Here is a 17975-nt window from a genome sequence, read left to right on the forward strand (position 1 = left end):
AGAGGTAGATGAGATGCTTATAAGAGGAAGTAAGGTTCAATTCTGAGTGGAAAGAAAGTTTGGGGAGCTCCTGAAATTTGAGTTTTGAAGGATGGGATTAGAGGCATAAAGACAGGAAGGGAGTAGTCAACAAAGGCACAGAAGTAAGAAAGTATGAGAAATGATATGGAGTATGTGCTTAGTCATTAATTCATTCAATACACATTGTGCCAGGCACTACTCAAGGGGAGAGAAAGGGCTCCTGCCCTCACACTCAAGTGCTTTTGCAAATAATGACTAAAACATGTACTTAAGAGAGTAAGAATAAGGTGGAAATCAAAATGAAGTATGAGAAAAGACTGTTAAGGAGTATGATGCTAAATGAGTGGGCACTTCAACTTTCTGGCATTTAGTATCATGTAAAATGGAAGAGTACTAGTTATGATAGGATTGAGTTTCATATTTCTGCATTTGTTCTCAAGGTAATGAAAAGCCATTGAGGTCTCTGAACGAAGAAATGGCATGATCATCTTACTGCCTTCAGAAGAGTAAAATTAAGGAAGAAGCAGAGAGAAAAACTATTTTGGAAGTCTGGACATAAAAGCATGAGGGTCACAAGTAGAAGAGCTAAGAGGCAGTGACATGACAATACGTTGAGAAGGGAGTAGGAAAAAGTATAATTAATCAGCATCTGCTCTTTGGGGAATTAAAGTAAAGAAATAGGATGATGAAATTTATATGAAGTTTACCCCTCTGTCCTGAGGATAAATTTTTTAAAAAAAAGGTTTTATTGATTTATTTTGTGTGTGTGTGTGTATTTTATTTTAATTAATTTATTTTTTATTAACATATAATGTATTATTAGCCCCAGGGGTACAGGTCTGTGAATCACCAGGTTTACACACTTCACAGCACTCACCATAGCACATACCCTCCCCAATGTCCATAACCCAACCACCCTCTCCCTACCCCCCTCCCCTCAGCAGCCCTCAGTTTGTTTTGTGAGATTAAGAATCTCTTATGATTTGTCTCCCTCCTGATCCCATCTTGTTTCATTTTTTCCTTCCCTACCCACCCAAAGTCCCCCCTCCCCATTGCCCCTCAAATTCTTCATATCAGGGAGATCATATGATAATTGTCTTTCACTGATTGACTTATTTTGCTCAGCATAATACCCTCTAGTTCCATCCACATCGTTGCAAATGGCAAGATTTCATTTCTTTTGATGGGTGCGTAGTATTCCTGTGTGTGTGTGTGTGTGTGTGTGTGTGTGTGTGTGTGTGTGTGTGTGTGTGTATACCACATCTTCTTTATCCATTCATCTGTTTATGGACATCTAGGTTCTTTCCACAGTTTGGCTATTGTGGACATTGCTGCTATAAACATTCGGGTGCACGTGCCCCTTCTGATCACTACATTTGTATCTTTAGGGTAAATAATAGTGCGATTTCTGGGTCGTAGAGTAGCTCTAACAGCAATTTTTAATGGAACTAGAACAAATGATCCTAAAATTTATATGGAACCACAATAGACCCAGAGTAGCCAAAGCAATCTTGAAAAAGAATAAAGCTAGAAGTATCATAATTCCAGATTCCAAGATATACTACAAAGCTGTATTAATCAAAATGTATGGAAGTGGCATAAAAACAGACACACAGATCAATGGAACAGAATAAAGAGTCCAGAAATAAAAGAACAATTACATGGCCAATTAACCTATGTCAAAGGAGGCAAGATTATACAATGAGGAAGACATTCTCTTCAACAAATGGTGCTGGGAAAACTGGACAGCTACATGCAAAAGAATCAAATTGGACCACTTTCTTAGACCGTATACAAAAATAAACTCAAAATGAATTAAAGACCTAAATGTGAGACTTTAAACCATAAAAACCCTAGTAGAAAACATAGGCAGTAATTTCTCTGACATGGGCGATAGCAATTTTTTTTTAGATATGTCTCCTAAGGCAAGGGAATCAAAACCAGAAATAAACTATTTGGGGGCACCTGGGTGCCTCAGTAGGTTAAGTGTCTGCCTCCAGCTCAGGTCATAATCTCAGGGTCCTGGAATCCAGCCCCACATCAGGCTTCCTGCTAAGAATGCAATCAGCTTCTCCCTCTTGCCGCCTCCCTGGTTCATACTCTCTCAAATAAGTGAATAAAATCTTTTTAAAAATTAAATTAAATTTAAAAATAAACTATTGGGCCACGTCAAAATAAAAAGCTTTTGCACAGCAAAGGAAACTTTCAACAAAACAAAAAGGCAACCTAACTAAATAGGAGAAGATATTTATAAATGATATAGCTGATAAGTGGTTAGTATCCAAAATGTACACCGACTTGACACCAAAAAACACAAATAATCCAATTCAAAAATGGGCAGAGGACATGAATAAATATTTTTCCAAAGATATACAGGTGGTCAACAGACAAATGAAAAGATGTTCAGCATCCCTTATCATCAGGGAAATGCAAATCAAAACCACAATGGGGTATCACCTCACACCTCTCAGAAAGGCTAAAATCAAAAAGTCAAGAAATAAGAAATGTTGGCAAGGATGTGGAGAAAAGGAAACCTTTGTACACTGTTGGTGGAAATACAAGTTCGTACAGCCACTGTGGAAAGCAGTATGTAAGTTCCTCAAAAAATTAAAAACAGAATTGTCACATTATCCAGTATTTCCTCTACTGGGTATTTATTTACAAAGAAAATGAGAACACTAATTTGAAAAGATATATACACCCCTATGTTTACTGCAGCATTATTTACAATAGCCAACAGATGGAACCAATCCAAATGTCTATCCAGATGAATGGATAAAGATGTGGGATACATAATATGTGTGTGTGTATGTGCATGTGTATGTATGTATGTGTGTATATATATCTATATATATATATATCTCACATATCTCACACATGCTGCAATATTACTCAGCCATAAAAGAATGAGATTGTGCCATTTGCAATAACATGGGTGGCTCTACAGGGTAAAATGTTAAGTAAAATAAGTCAGTCAGAGAAAGACAAATACCATATGATTTCACTCAAAAGTGGTATCCCAAAAAAACTACAGAATAAATACAACAAATTTATAAACAATAAGCAGAATCGAGCTATAAATATAGAGAACTGATAGTTGCCAAAGGGGAGGGGGTGGGAGGTTGGGCAAATTAGGTGAAGGTATGTGAGGGATATAGGCTTCCAGTTATGAAAGAAGTAAGTCATGTGAATAAAAGACCAACATAAGCAATATAGTCAATGACAGTGTAATAGCCATGTAATGGGACAGATAGTAGATACACCTGTGGTGAACATAGCTAATGCATAAACTTGTTGAATGGCTATGTTATACATCTGCAACTAACATAACTTTTTGTGCCAACTATACTCAAAAAAAAGAAAACAATTCCATTTGTAATAATATAAAAAATAATCAGGAATAAATTTAACAAAAGAAGTATAAAACTTATACTACGAAAACTATAAAACATTGTTAACAAAAACTAAAGGGGACGCAAATAATTGGAAATACATTCTATGTTCACAGATCAGAAGACAACATTTTCAGATGGCAATACTATTCAAAGTGATCTAGGGATTACCTATCAGAATCCGAGCTGGTTCTTTGTGGAAACTGGTAAGCTAATTCTAAAATTCACATGGAATTTCAAGGGAACAAAACAATCTTGGAAAAGAACAAAGCTGGAGGTCCCATATTTCCTGATTTCAAAGCTGATTTCAAAAGCTACAATCAAGACAGTTTTGTACTGGCAGACACAGATTAATGGAAAAGAATCAAGAATCCAAAAATAAATCCATACATCTATGGTCAATTGAGTTTTGAGGGTTCCAGTACATTTTAATAGGAAAAGAATAATCTTTTCAACAAATGGCATTGGGAAAACTGAAGAGTCACATGCAAAAAAAAATGGAGTTAGATACTTGTATCACATCCTACACAAAAATTAACACAAAATAGATTTTAAAAATCTAAATAAAAGAGCTAAAGCTATAAAACTCTTACACAAAACCTGGGAATAAATTCATGATTTTGGATTAGGCAGTGATTTCTAAGCTATGACATAAAAAGCACAAGTAATATACTAACAATCATTTATCCACAAAGGAAATTAAGAGGGTGCCTGGGTGACTCAGGCAGTTAAGCTTCCAACTCTTGGTTTCAGCTGAGGTCATGATCTCAGGGTCATGAGATAGAGCTCCATGTCAGTCTCCATGCTCAGTACAGACTCTGCTTGGGATTCCTTCCCCCCTCTCTCCCTCCCCCTAGGCTCCTCCCCCTGGTCACACTATCTCTAATAAATAAAATCTTCAAAAAGGAAATTAAAATCCTATTTACAGTAGTTTTAAAGAGAATGAAATATTTAGGAATAAATGTAACCAAAGAAGACGAATGACTTACACACTGAGAAACTATAAAACAGCAGTAAAAGAAATTAAAACATGTGCAAAAAATGTAAAGACAGCCTATGTTCATGGATTCAGAGAATTAATATTAGTAAAATATCCGTACTAGCCAAAGCAATGTACAGATTCAATGCAATCCCTACCAAAACCCCAATGGCATTCTTTTTTAAGATTTTATTTATTTGTCAGAGAGAGAGAGAGAGAGAGAGAGAGCACAAGCAGGAGGAAGCAGCAGGCAGAGGGAGAAGCAGGCTCAATCCCAGACCCTGGGATCATGACCTGAGCCAAAGGCAGACACTTAACCAACTGAGCCATCCAGGGGCCTCTCCCAATGCCATTCTTTACAGAAAGAAAAAATATCATGAGATTCAAAGGGAACTACAAAAGACCCTGATTAGTCAAAGTAACTCTGAACAAGAACAAAGCTAGAGAACTCATACTTCGTGATTTCAAAATATATAACAAAGCCGCAGTAATCAAAACAGTATGGTATTATATAAAAACAGACACAAACCAATGGAACAGAATACAGCTCAGAAATTACAAGGGTGCCAAGAATCACAATTGGGAGAGTCTTTTCAATAAATGGTGCTGGAAAAGCTGGGTATCCACATGGAAAGAATGAAATTGGACCCTACCTTATACCACTCACAAAAATTAACCTGAAATAAATCAAAGACTTCTATATAAATTATTTTATTAAAATAATTTATTAACATTTTAAATAAATAACATTAAATAATTAGTAAATAATAAATAAATGACTATAAAAATATAAAAATTTATAAAATATAAATTTATTATTTATAAAAAATAAAATAAATTTATTAAAATAAATTAAATACTTAAATGTAAGACCTAAAATTGTAAAACTCCTGAAAGAAAATATAGGAAAAGGCTTCTGGACATTGGCCTTGGCAATGATTTCTTGGATAGGACACCAAAAGCACAGACAACAAAAGCAGAAATAGACAAGTGGGGTAACATCAAACTAAAACCTTCTATATAAGAAAAGAAAAAAAATCAACAAAGTGAAAAATCAGCCATAATGAATGGAAAAGAATTTGCAAACCATATATTTAACAAAGGGTTAATATCTGAAATCCTACAACTCAACAGCCAAAAAAAAAAAAAAAAACCCCAGGGACGCCTGGGTGGCTCAGTTGGTTAAGCCGCTGCCTTCGGCTCAGGTCATGATCCCAGCGTCCTGGGATCAAGTCCCACATCGGGCTCCTTGTTCTGTGGAGAGCCTGCTTCTCCCTCTGCCTCTGCCTGCCACTCTGTCTGCCTGTGCTCGCTCTCTCTCTCTCTGACAAATAAATAAATAAAATCTTTAAAAAAATAAATAAATAAAATAAAAAATAAAAAAAATAAAAAGAAAAACCCAAATAACCCAATTAAGAAACAGGTAAGGGAACTGAAGAGACATTTCTCCCAAGAAGACATATAAATGGCCAGCAGATACATGAAAAGGTGCCCAATATCACTAATCATCAGGGAAATGCAAAACAAAACCACAATGAGATACCACCTTACACCTGCTAAGATTAATTTTATGAAAAAACAAACAATAACAAGTGTTGGCAAGAATGTAGAGAAGAGGCAACCCTTGTACACTATTAATGGGAATGTAAATTGGTGCCCTGCTATGGAAAACAGTATGGCGATTCCTCAAAAAATTAAAAATAGACCTACCATATGCTCCAGCAATTCCACTCTTGGGTATACACCCAAAGGAATTGAAATTAGGATCTTGAAGACCTCTCTAAACTCACATCTTCACTACAGCAGTATTCACAATAGCCTAGACAGGGAAGCAACCTAAATATCCATCAACAGATGAATGGATCAAGAAAATGTGGTATATACATACAATGGAATACTATGCAGCCTTTCAGAAGAAGGAAATTCTGCCATTTATGATAACATGGATAAACCTGAAGGAGATTATGCTAGGTGAAATAAGCAAAACACAGAAGGACAAATACTACATGATACCACTTACATGTTGAAACTAAAACAATCAAACTCATAGAAGCTAAAAGCAGAATGGTGGTTGCCAGGGGCTGGAGGGGATAGGGACATAGGAAATCATTTTTAAAAAGCACAAGAGACAAAAGAAAAAAATTCATAAATTAAAAGTTCACCAAAATTAAGAACTTCTGTCCTTCAAGAGATCAATGAAAAAATGAAAAGACAACCCACAGAATAGAAAACATTTGTAAATCATGTATCTGAGAAGTAACTTGAAACTAGAATGTAGAAATGACTCTCAATGAGTCAATAACAATAACACAACCTAATTTAAAAATGGGCAAAGGGTCTGAATAGACATTTCTCCAAAGAAAATATTTAATGGGCAACAGGCAATAAGCACATAAAAAGACACTGAACATAAACAGCTATCAGGGAAATGAAAACTGAAACCGCAATAAGTTACTACATCATACCCTCTAGGATGGCTGGAATAAATAAAAAACAGAGAATAACAAATGTCGGGAGGATATGGAGAAAATGGAACACTTCCACACTGTTGGTAGGAAAGTAAAATGGTGCAGCTACTTTGGAAAACAGTCTGGAAGTTCCTCCAGTAGTTAAACATAGAGGTACTGTAAAATCCAGCATTTCACCCCTAAGTATATGCCCAAGAGAAAGGAAAACATGTTCACACAAAACCTTGTATACAAATCTTTATAGAAGATCAATCATAATAGCCAAAAAGTGGAAATAACCCAGAAGTCCATCAACTGATGGATAAGCAAAATGAAGCACATCTGTACTAAAAAGTATTAGTTGGCAATAAAAACAAATGAAGTACAGATACATGCTATGCCACAGATGCACCTTGAAAACATTATGCTAAGTGAAAGCAGCCAGTCACAGAATAACATGTATGAGTTCATTTTTATGAATTTTCAGAGTAAGTGAATCTACATAGATATAAAAATAGGTTAGTATTTGCCAGGATGGGGGCAGGGAATGAGGAGACAGGGGTGACAGCTAAGGGTTTTAGGGTTTCTTTTTGGGATAATAAAAATATTATAAAATATATTATGATGAAGCACAGCTCTGTGAATACACTTTAGAAGACACTGAACTGTATATTTTAAATGTGTGAATTATAAATTATATTTGAATCGTATCTTAATAAAGCTGTTTTAAAAAGACAAATTTTTAAAAAGTGTCCCTATCTTTTAAAGGTATATAATGAAGCATTTACAGCAAGATTGTATAACCTTTGGTTTTTGCTTCAAAATAATTGTGTGGGGTGAGAGGGTAACACTGGATGGGAGTAGAGACTGAACTGGGCGATGGGTATGTGGGGGTCTATTATACTATTCTCTCTACTTGTGTATGTTTGAAATTTACAACACAAAAGAAATTTGTAAAAAAAAAAAAAAAAGGTAAAAAAGACCTAACTCTATGGTAAGGAAAGCCAAAATCTATGGTAAGGCAAGCCAATATCTAGAAGATGAGAACCCAGATGGCTAAACCTAATTCTCAAAGTCACTCTTGGCTTTTGCCAATTTGCCAATCCAGAGGCATCAGCTGCAAAATTGAGCTGCACTTCCACAGCTTCAAAGGGCTAAGGTACCTAAAGTCAAAGCACAGGGTTTGCCAAAATTGTGAACTTTTATAAACCAACCCCCACTTTACACCGCAAACTCAAAAGGCTATATCTCAAGGTAAGAATTCACCAGAAGTAAATTAGCCTTCTCTCAGGCTGGCAGTCTAATCACCTACGATCCAAGGAACCTTAGGCAGAGAACTTGGATTAGGGTAGTCCCAGACAAACAGAACTCCTAGGTATCTGCAGGAAGCAAATTAAAGTTCTCTCTGCAGGAAGATCTCACTCTAATCTTCTGATCCTTTCTACAAATAATATTCCAGGTATCCAGCACATGGCCAAAGATAACCAGACACACAACATGAGGAAGCAGCAGCAGAAAAAGGAGGTAACAGATACACATGAAAACTTCTGGTACTAGAATTATCAGACACAGATTATAAAACAATGCTTACTAAATTTATTTATTTTTTAAAGATTTTTATTTATTTATTTGACACAGAAAAAGAGAGAGTACAATCAGGGGGAACTCCAGGCAGAGGGAGAGGGAGAAGCAGGATCCCCACAGAGCAGGGAGCCCGATGCAGGGCTCAGTCCCAGGACCCTGGGATCATGACCCAAGCTGAAGGCAGATGCTTAACTGACTGAGCCACCCAGGTGCCCCAAACAATGCTTACTAAGTTTAAAGAAAGGAAACAGTTGATGGGAAAAACAAGAAGCAATAAAAATGGCTACCTAAAGACAAAGAAGAGAAAAGAAGGAGACAAGGATGGAAGCGAGATTTCTATAGTTTAGAATTTGGAATCAGGTAAATGCTTTACATATTCTAGGAATGAAATTAAATTTTAAAAAGCAACCTCTAAGACATGAAAAGAAATTGAAACCAGGGGCACCTGGGTGGCTTAGTGGGTTAAACCTCTGCCTTCGGCTCAGGTCATGATCTCAGGGTCCTGGGAAGGAGCCCTGCATCGGACTCTCTGCTCAGCACAGAGCCTGGTTCCCCCTCTCTCTCTGCCTGCCTCTCTGCCTACTTGTGATCTTTGTCAAATAAATAAATAAAATCTTCAAAAAAAACAAGAAACTGAAACCAGTATATCTAAATATATATAAAATATAGTACATGCACTGTGCAGTATAAGTAGGATTTAGTCCAGAGGCAAAAAGAACTAAAATTATTTCAAATTTCATCCACTAGTCTCATTATTAACAGTAAATACTATTAATTTGAAACAAGTTTTCATATATGATTAATCAGACAAGTTATGAAGGTGAAAAAAGAATATCAGAAAATCACTAAACTCTACAGCTCTGAAATCCCTCTATGTATTTAAAAATGTAATTTTTATTCCAATACTGAAATCAATCAATATGTTTTTGAAGGCCTGTATAATATTTTTTTCACTATCTGGTCCCTGACTACATTTCAAGACCTCATCTCCTATCATGCTACGGGCTAGCCCAGTGGTTTTTCAACCCCTGTTGTATATCAGAATAATTATTTTAAAAAGGAGATTCTGGATGTCACCCTAGAGTTATTTAATCAGAATCAGACTCTCAGGGTGGGAGCAATCAAGGAGGTACACTTTGAAAAAGCACCCTGGATGCTTCTGCTCAGCTAGGGTCAAACCCCTGCTCAAGCCCTATGGTTACTACTTCAGTTCCTCAAACATGACAGGCTCTAAATAGAGGCCAGCAAACCACAGCCCATGGCTCACATCCAACCCAATACCTGTTTCTGTAAATAAACTTTCATTAGCACACAACTCTGTCCATTGTTTACCCACTGTCTATGGCTACTTTCACACTACACTGGCAAGGCTGAGTAGTCCTGACAGAGACAACATGGTTTAAAAACCAAAAATATTTACCATCTAGCCCTGTAACAGAAAAAAATCTACTGTCTCCTGCTCTATCTTTGCACTTTTCTTCAAATACTTCTCCTGTCTTAACAAGATCATGCTCATCATTCAAAGCTCTGATTAGCATCATTTCTCTAACGCCTGAACTGGGTGAGCATCCCTATACGTTTTTTCATCATCCTCTGTACTTTCCCTGTATTACTCATCAGTATTTATTCTACGATGTCTATTTAATGACTACCTCCCCAACTAGACTGTAAGCTCTGTGAGGACAACACCCAGATGTGTCTTACTCACCACAGTGCCTGGTTCATTGCATGTACATATTAAGCAATTATTCAATGAATATCTCCCCCATTCTGTACATTTCTTTTTCATTTTGTTTGATTCCTCAATGTTCCGATCTGTTAAGGGAATTCTGAATCTAGATTCTATCAGTGTATTTGTAATCTCATCCTGTTTTGTCATCCACATGTTTGATAAGCACACCATCTGAATTCCTCAAGTCACTGATAAAGGAATGAAGTAACAAAGATCTAACACTACAGTAAGAAATGAAAATGACTGGGCTGATGATGAAGTCCTGAGAAAACCACACTCCCTCCCTTCCAGAATATTGATATCCATTAGATCAGCAGTCTTTGGTAAAGATTCCAACTCTAATTATAATATTATCTAGCCTACATTTTCTGTCTTGTCTAGAAGGATTTTTGAGAGCTTCTACTTCTCCACAGCCTTATCTTACCTGGTACCATCTCTACCCACGCAGAACTGAATTAATAATCACTCCCCCAGCTTTCTCACAACTGTACCTTTTCTCATTTCACCTCTCTGTATTATAGTAACATTTACAAGTTTGTCTCTGCCACAAGCCCAAGCTCGAGAGGGTAGAAACTTAAATTAACTTTGAATCTCCAGAACCTAGCACAATACCCAAAATCAAACTAACACTTTAAAAGGAATGACTGAACATGTCTTACAATTCAGACACGCTAAATTTATGGCACTTCCTATTTCTGCTATTGTAGTATTCCTATATAAAATCTAACAATCTTTCAAATGTCCTTACCTGTAGCAGAAAGGAAACAGCATAACTCAGTAGAGCAGGGTGATGAACTACATTTAAACTGTTTTTATACTCTGCTATTCCAGCTTTTTCTAAGACTTCAGGGTCAATATATAATCCTTTCTGGAAAGGTTTGGATGTCCACAGACAACCAACCATGGCTGTCAAATAGTGATTAAATTCTTGATAGGTCTTGCTGCTGAAATTGAACTCTGATTTTGTCTATTGGGAAAGAAAAAGAATATTCTCATTATCACCTAGCCTCCCTTTCCTTCTTATTCCCAGATCATATATATCCAAAACTCAATTTTTAAACACTGGTGATTTAACACAGAGCTTTATCATCCATACCTTTTGTACCAACTCATTTTTCTTGGCAGCTGTCAAATTGTTACGATACCTAAAAGGGAGAACAGAATGAAATTCTGAACTTTAAGTGCTTTTGAAATGTAAACATAAACAAAAGTGTACATTTTAAATGTAAATATATGCAGATGTACATGTACACAAATACCCAGCTGTCTAATTAAGGATGTTATTCTTCTGTGCTACACTCTTCTCAAAGAATAAAAATTAATAGAGACTCAAACATTGAGTTATATATTTAAGATATGCCACTTGACTGCATGTAAATTATACCTGAATAAAAAATAAAAAACAATGAATAAAATGCTTTTAATGTTTCATTATAAAAAAAATTAATAGAGACTCAATACCAGAAACTGATGGGGCACCTGGGTAGCTGAGTAGATTAAGCACCTGACTTCTGCTCAGGTCATGATCACAGGGTCCTGGAATTGAACACTGTCTAGGGCTCCCCACTCTAGGGGGAGTCAGCTTCTCCCTCTCCCTCTGTCCCTCCCTCTCCCCCCATTCATGCTTTTTATGTCTCTCCCTCTCAAATAAATAAATAAAATCTTTTTAAAAAAAGAGCAGTCACTGATTTAAAACATGTTTTCTTAATGTAAAAAGGTACAGTAGAAAGGATAAAGGAGAAACATAAAAATTTTTTCTGGCCCAGGAACTATTAATTAGTTTACAAAATTCTAACCTTGGCATATTCCTACAAGTTTTGCCAAAAGGGTCTACAACACTTGTGGACTAAAAAGTGTAATTTAAGCCTATAAATGAAAGAACTAGATGGGATTAGAAATAATACTTAGTTTCATATAATTGGCAATAAAATAGTTTCCCCAATCTCCCAAAAAATGTTCGTTTTATCAGAGAAGCTACATAGACCCAAATCGGTTGTCAGTAAATGACTAATTTTTCTTTAAGACACAGCAATGAGAATGAAAAATGCTGAGTGCACCACTACCATTGCACAAAAAATTCTTCAACTATGAATATTTAATTTTTAAAAATGAGTGTTAGCTGATATACAATGTTACCTTAGTTTCCTTAGTTTCAAGTGTACAACACAGTGATTTGACAAGTCTATACATTATGCTATGCTCACCACTCACTGTAGCTATCACCTGTTACCATACAATGCTATTATAATATCACTGACTATATTCCCTATGCTGTGCCTTTTATTCCCATTAACTATGAATTTTTAAAATCCATATCCCCCACAGTGACACCTCAAAAACACAGTTAAAATATACCCTTTTGGAAGGTCATTACCAAAAGAAAGACATATTTCCTATTTCCATAGCTTCTGGCAGAAAATGGAAATAGTTTTATTGTATTTAATATTTTATTACATCTTATATAAAGTTTATTATAGTGTATTTATAAATTATAATTTATTGTACAGTTGAAAAACAAAGATAGAAGTATGACGTGTTCATTTAAAAACACAAGAAATGCTTTGTACCTGTGCATGATATAACATAGCTGATTCAGGATACTGGAATCTAGGCTAAGGAGAGCAGAATAGAAGATCCCCGGAGGAAACAACACCACTAATGGAAGGTTGTAATTTATATATATGTCACACACCTTTTGGAAAGAATGATAACATCAGAATATAGATTATTCCCCAGAACTCCTGAACCAAGTTCACCCAAAGTAGCAATAGAGAATAAGCAATAATAGAACATTAGATTTGGGCCTCACTGATTCATAATATAATTCATAATAGAATATAATTCATAAAATAGGGAGCCATAAGCCTGCTTAAAAATATACCTCACTAAACATCACACTTGCCATAGAGGATTATTTCTACAAGGTCATTACTAAAATATCCCATTTTTTTTTCTGGGAAGAGATCTTTGAATTGGGAAGAAAGAGGAAGGGAGAGCTTCTTTCACCTTAAGTCCCATTAATACTGATTTGTCATATTAGTTAGCTGTCAAGCTAGAAAACAAAGGAGCATACTTCTACATAAATATCTAACACAAAACATTTAGTACAGGGAGGAAGCCAGGAAAACTGGGATTAGTGGGTACTTCTAGGATAATAGTTCTCTCTACATCAAATACTATAAAAAATTGAAGAAGACCAGAATTATAGGTACTATGAGAAATAAGGCAGTTGAAAGGTAGCAGTGGAGAGCTGAAGAAAAAACAGGGTATTTTTGTGTTTTTGCCAGGGGTCTGGGATGTACAATGAATTAGCAAAAAGTGATGCTAGAGACAGACTTCTGTCTAGGGTCTGCATTCTTCCGGGGAATGTCTATTAAAGCACTACCTGAACTCTTCAAGAAAAGCACTTGTTTCTCCACTTTATGAACGTCAGTTATTCAGGTAAGAATATGATCATTAACTTCAAAATAAGTAGCTTATTTTAACTATGCTAATAAGGTCAAAACCCAACTAAGAGTCATACATAAAATTTAAATAATAGAGCAGTAAAGCAGACCACCGTCACAAAAATCTAAATAGAAAAAAACTGGGAAGTGTACTACCTTCTCATAGAAATCCAAAATAAAGTGCAGTAAGAAAGTACTGTTGTTTTCCAAGCGCACTGCAGTAATGGACAGCTGCCCCACGTAGTGAATCAGTTCAGACACAGAGTTCATGGATCCACCTAAAGTTGTCTCTCTGAAATAAGAAATCATGACATTCAGATCCATATTAGCAAATGTTTTCACAATTTCCAAGCTAGAGGTAAATAATACATAGCAAAAAGTTGTTAAGGATTTCAGAAAACAATCAGTGCTCCAATGTATAATTGACTTTTTTTAAAACCAAAGTGATCAACCATAAAACTACACAGCCCTCCAGGGAATCATTAAGATCAACTCACAGAACATCTTCAGCAACCATTCTACTAAATACCAGAGAAATAAAGTATTAAGCTCCACAAAGACTTTTGATAATATTCCCTATGTCCAGGAACCACAGCATTTAGCAAATTAGTTTCTAAGTATACAAATCAAGACCCAGTTTTAGCTGAATTCCTGAGCTGAAATGCTATTAAAAATATTTTCACTTTAACTGGAATTCAATTCAATCTGAAAACTGAATTAGAAAAATTTTTGGCATCTTTCTATCTTCCACTAAAAACCAAATTAGATACGTCATATTCTTCCCAAATCAATGAACTGTGTCTCTTTAAATTATACCTGGGTATAACTGGTTCAATTTATCCATCTACTCACCCCTGTCCTTCAATCCACTGTTGAGTGGATTAGGAAAAGATCTAGAAATGTGATTTCACAGCTTTATCCTCTGATCTAGGTAGCCAACAATGGTTATGCACAAGAAATAAAGAACATCATATAGTCTTAGAGCCAGAGAAATGATGACTCTAACCACTACCCACCACTGTGATAGCTCAGTGCCAGAGTGAGCAGGGAAAGATTAGGAGACCATTCACATAGGTGGGCATCCATATACTCAGCTGGCCATTTGAAAACTATATTTTAACTATGATTTTTGGTAGCACCTGGGAAATGTGTCTAAAATAACTTGAACAATGATGATTGCTCAGAACAGCTTCCTTTGAAGTCTTTCTCCACAGGACACCAGAGGCATTTTGGATGAAACAATTCCCTATTCAGGATTGTCTCCTACTCTCCCCACCCACAGTAGTACATTTACCATCCTTGGCTCCCACCTACTAAATACTGGTACCACACTCTTCCCATTCACTATACCAACCAAAAATGCCCAATGAAGGACCACTTCTGAGAATGGTTTCCTACCCTACATAATACGACTACAGTTCACTCCCTTTGACAGTCATGTGGCATATGGTCATATGAGAGGGACATGGCATTACTTCAATATGTCCAAATAAAAGAAGTTACTGAGAACCTAAGAACTATATTATAGATAGCAGCTCTTTCTGCCCACTGGTCCTGTCCCCGCACTTTAATAAAACCACCATTTTACACTCAAAAACCCCCTGTATTATATAATACCAAATGGTATTATGACATTAAAGTTATCTACATTTATGTCCATTTGTTTAAGAATTTTAGAAAACAAAGCTCCTTTTATTTTTTTAAATATTTTTTTCAAATTTATTTATTTGAGAGAGAATGAGAGAGAGAGAGAGAGAGAGAAAGCATGAGCAGGGTGAGGGTCAGAGGAAGAAGCAGACTCCCTGTTGAGCGGGGAGACCAATGCAGGACTTGATCCTGGGACTCCTGGATCATAACCCAAGCCAAAGGCAGACGCTCAACTGACTGAACCACCCAAGTGCCTAACAGAGCTCCTTTTAAAATGCCCTCCCATGATGTAATGAGCACCGGGTATTATATAAAGCTGATAAATCTCTGAACTCTACCTCTGAAACTAATTAACACACTATATGTTCATTGAATTTAAATAAAAATAAATAAATAAGTGCCCTCCCAAAATTTATGACACTAATTTTAAAAGGCTGCTAGGAATTTTGGAAATAAAGGAATTGTAAAGTTCCTATATCAGGGTGGCTAAAGACTCACATTGTAAATTTCCCAAAGATTATAAACTCAAACATAGTCTTCTTAATAGAACTGAGACGTTTGAAGAGGCCAAACATTTAAATTAATTTATGATCATGGTTCTCAAACTTTAGCTAACACCAAAATCATGAGAACATTTGTTAAAACATAGATTACTAAATCCTACCTCCAGAGTTTATTTCAGTAGGTCTAGGTTAAGGCCTGAGACTTTGTATCTCTAACAAGTTCCCAGTGATGCTGATGCTACTGGTCCAGGGACCAGACTTTGAGAAGCACAGCCTTACAAGATGCTCTTACCACTCATAATGCTCCATTTCCTTCTAAAAGTAAAAGACATACATAGTATACAGACACACTGCAAAAATGAATATGAAGAACTAAAAACAATTTCCAGGCAACTCCCAAGAAGTTTCTATTCACCATGCTCATTTCAAAGTAAAAGATCACTATAGGGGTAAGAACATATAGAAAAGTAGGTGCTAATCTTGGGGCGCCTGGGTGGCTCAGTGGGTTAAAGCCTCTGCCTTCGGCTCAGATCATGATCCCAGGGTCTTGAGATTGAGTCCCGCATCGGGCTCTCTGCTCAGCGGGAAGCCTGCTTCCTCCTCTCTCTGCCTGCCTCTCTGCCTACTTGTGATCTCTCTCTCTGTCAAATAAATAAATAAATAAAAATCTTTAAAAAAAACAAAAAAGTAGGAGCTAATCTAACCAAGCTAACCACTAACTACATGCAACTGAAGCTGAAGGATCCTTATACTTTGTATAAGGAAGATTATGTAAGATTATGTATAAATAAGATTAAGTAAGATTATGACTGATAATATAGGGAATTTGAATGATGATTAGATATTTAAAGATATTAAGAACTATTTATTTTTTATACATCCGAGAAAGACAAATACCATATGATGTCACTTATATGTGGAAAAACAAATGAATAAAGAAACAAAAAAACGGAACAGACTCATAAATACAGAGAACTAATGGCTGCCAGAAGAGATGGAGGTGGTGGGGGTGGGGGGAGACAAAAGAGGTGAAGGAGATTAAAAGGTATAATAACTTCTAGTTATAAAATAAGTCACAGGGTTGAAAAGAACAGCATAGGGAATATAGTCAATAATATAGCAATAACTTTGGTGACAGATGGCAACTACACTTATCATGATTAGTACTGTATAGTATATAGAATTGTCAAATCACCATGTTGTACACTAATATAATATTGCATGTCAATTGTATTTCAATTAAAAATGTTTCTAGGTGGGCGCCTGGGTGGCTCAGTGGGTTAAGCCTCTGCCTTAGGCTCAGGTCGTGATCTCAGGGTCCTGGGATCGAGTCCAGCATCGGGCTCTCTGCTCAGCAGGAAGCCTACATCTCCCTCTCTCTCTGCCTGCCTCTCTGCTTAATAAATAAATAAAATCTTTTAAAAAAATGTTTTTAGGGCACCTGGATGGCTCAGTTGGTTAAGTGTCTGACTTCAACTCAGATCGTGATCCTAGGGTCCTGGGATCAAGCCCCATATCGGGCTCCCTGCTTGGCGGGGAGTCTTCTTCTCCCTCTTCTTCTGCTTCTCCCCCTGCTTGTGCTCTTGCTCATTCTCTCTCACTCAAATAAATAAATAAATAAATAAATCTTTTTTAAAATTAGAACGTTTTTAAATGATGATAAAATAAACAATTAATTCTTTTGGTGTTATACTCGTTATCATTTTTCAACAGCTGAAATGATGTCTGGGTTTTGCTTTTTGCTTAAGAAAATCTAGAACAGGGCGCCTGGGGGGCTTAGTTGTTAAGCAGCTGCCTTCAGCTCAGGTCATGATCCCAGAGTCCTGGGATCGAGTCCCATATCAGGCTCCCAGCTCCATGGGGAGTCTGCTTCTCCCTCTGACCTTCTTCCCTCTCATGCTCCTTCTCTCTCTCTCTCTCTCTTTCTCGCTCAAATAAATAAAATCTTAAAAAAAGATTTAAGAAAATCTAGAACAATGAATCTTAAAACATTACGTCAAAAACTAATGATGTATGGTGACTAACATAACACAATAAAAAAAGATATACTGCAAAAAAAAGAAAGAAAGAAAGAAAGAAAGAAAGAAAGAAAGAAAATCTGGAACAGAGGAAGAAGAAAGTGAGGAGTGTTAGAAATTTTTTAAAAATTAGGGGTGCCTGGGTGGCTCAGTCAGTTAAGCATCTGATTTCAGCTCAGGTCATAATCTCGGGGTCCTGGGATCAG

At 36.3% G+C, this 17975-nt stretch overlaps 1 protein-coding gene across 1 annotated transcript in view; it reads right to left on the reverse strand.

Annotated features, from left to right (window-relative positions):
• The window catches only part of CENPI (centromere protein I), a 78479-nt gene that overhangs the window by 15448 nt on the left and 45056 nt on the right, over nucleotides 1-17975 (reverse strand). Inside the window, exons 16-19 of the mRNA XM_047716135.1 lie at nucleotides 13758-13893; nucleotides 12723-12847; nucleotides 11252-11300; nucleotides 10904-11122 (exon numbers count right to left, since the gene is read on the reverse strand). Coding sequence (XP_047572091.1) covers nucleotides 10904-11122; nucleotides 11252-11300; nucleotides 12723-12847; nucleotides 13758-13893 — 529 coding nt within the window. The remainder of the gene's footprint in view (nucleotides 1-10903; nucleotides 11123-11251; nucleotides 11301-12722; nucleotides 12848-13757; nucleotides 13894-17975) is intronic.

Source organism: Lutra lutra, chromosome X (genome assembly GCF_902655055.1).
Source record: "Lutra lutra chromosome X, mLutLut1.2, whole genome shotgun sequence".
Classification (NCBI taxonomy): Eukaryota; Metazoa; Chordata; class Mammalia; order Carnivora; family Mustelidae; genus Lutra; species Lutra lutra.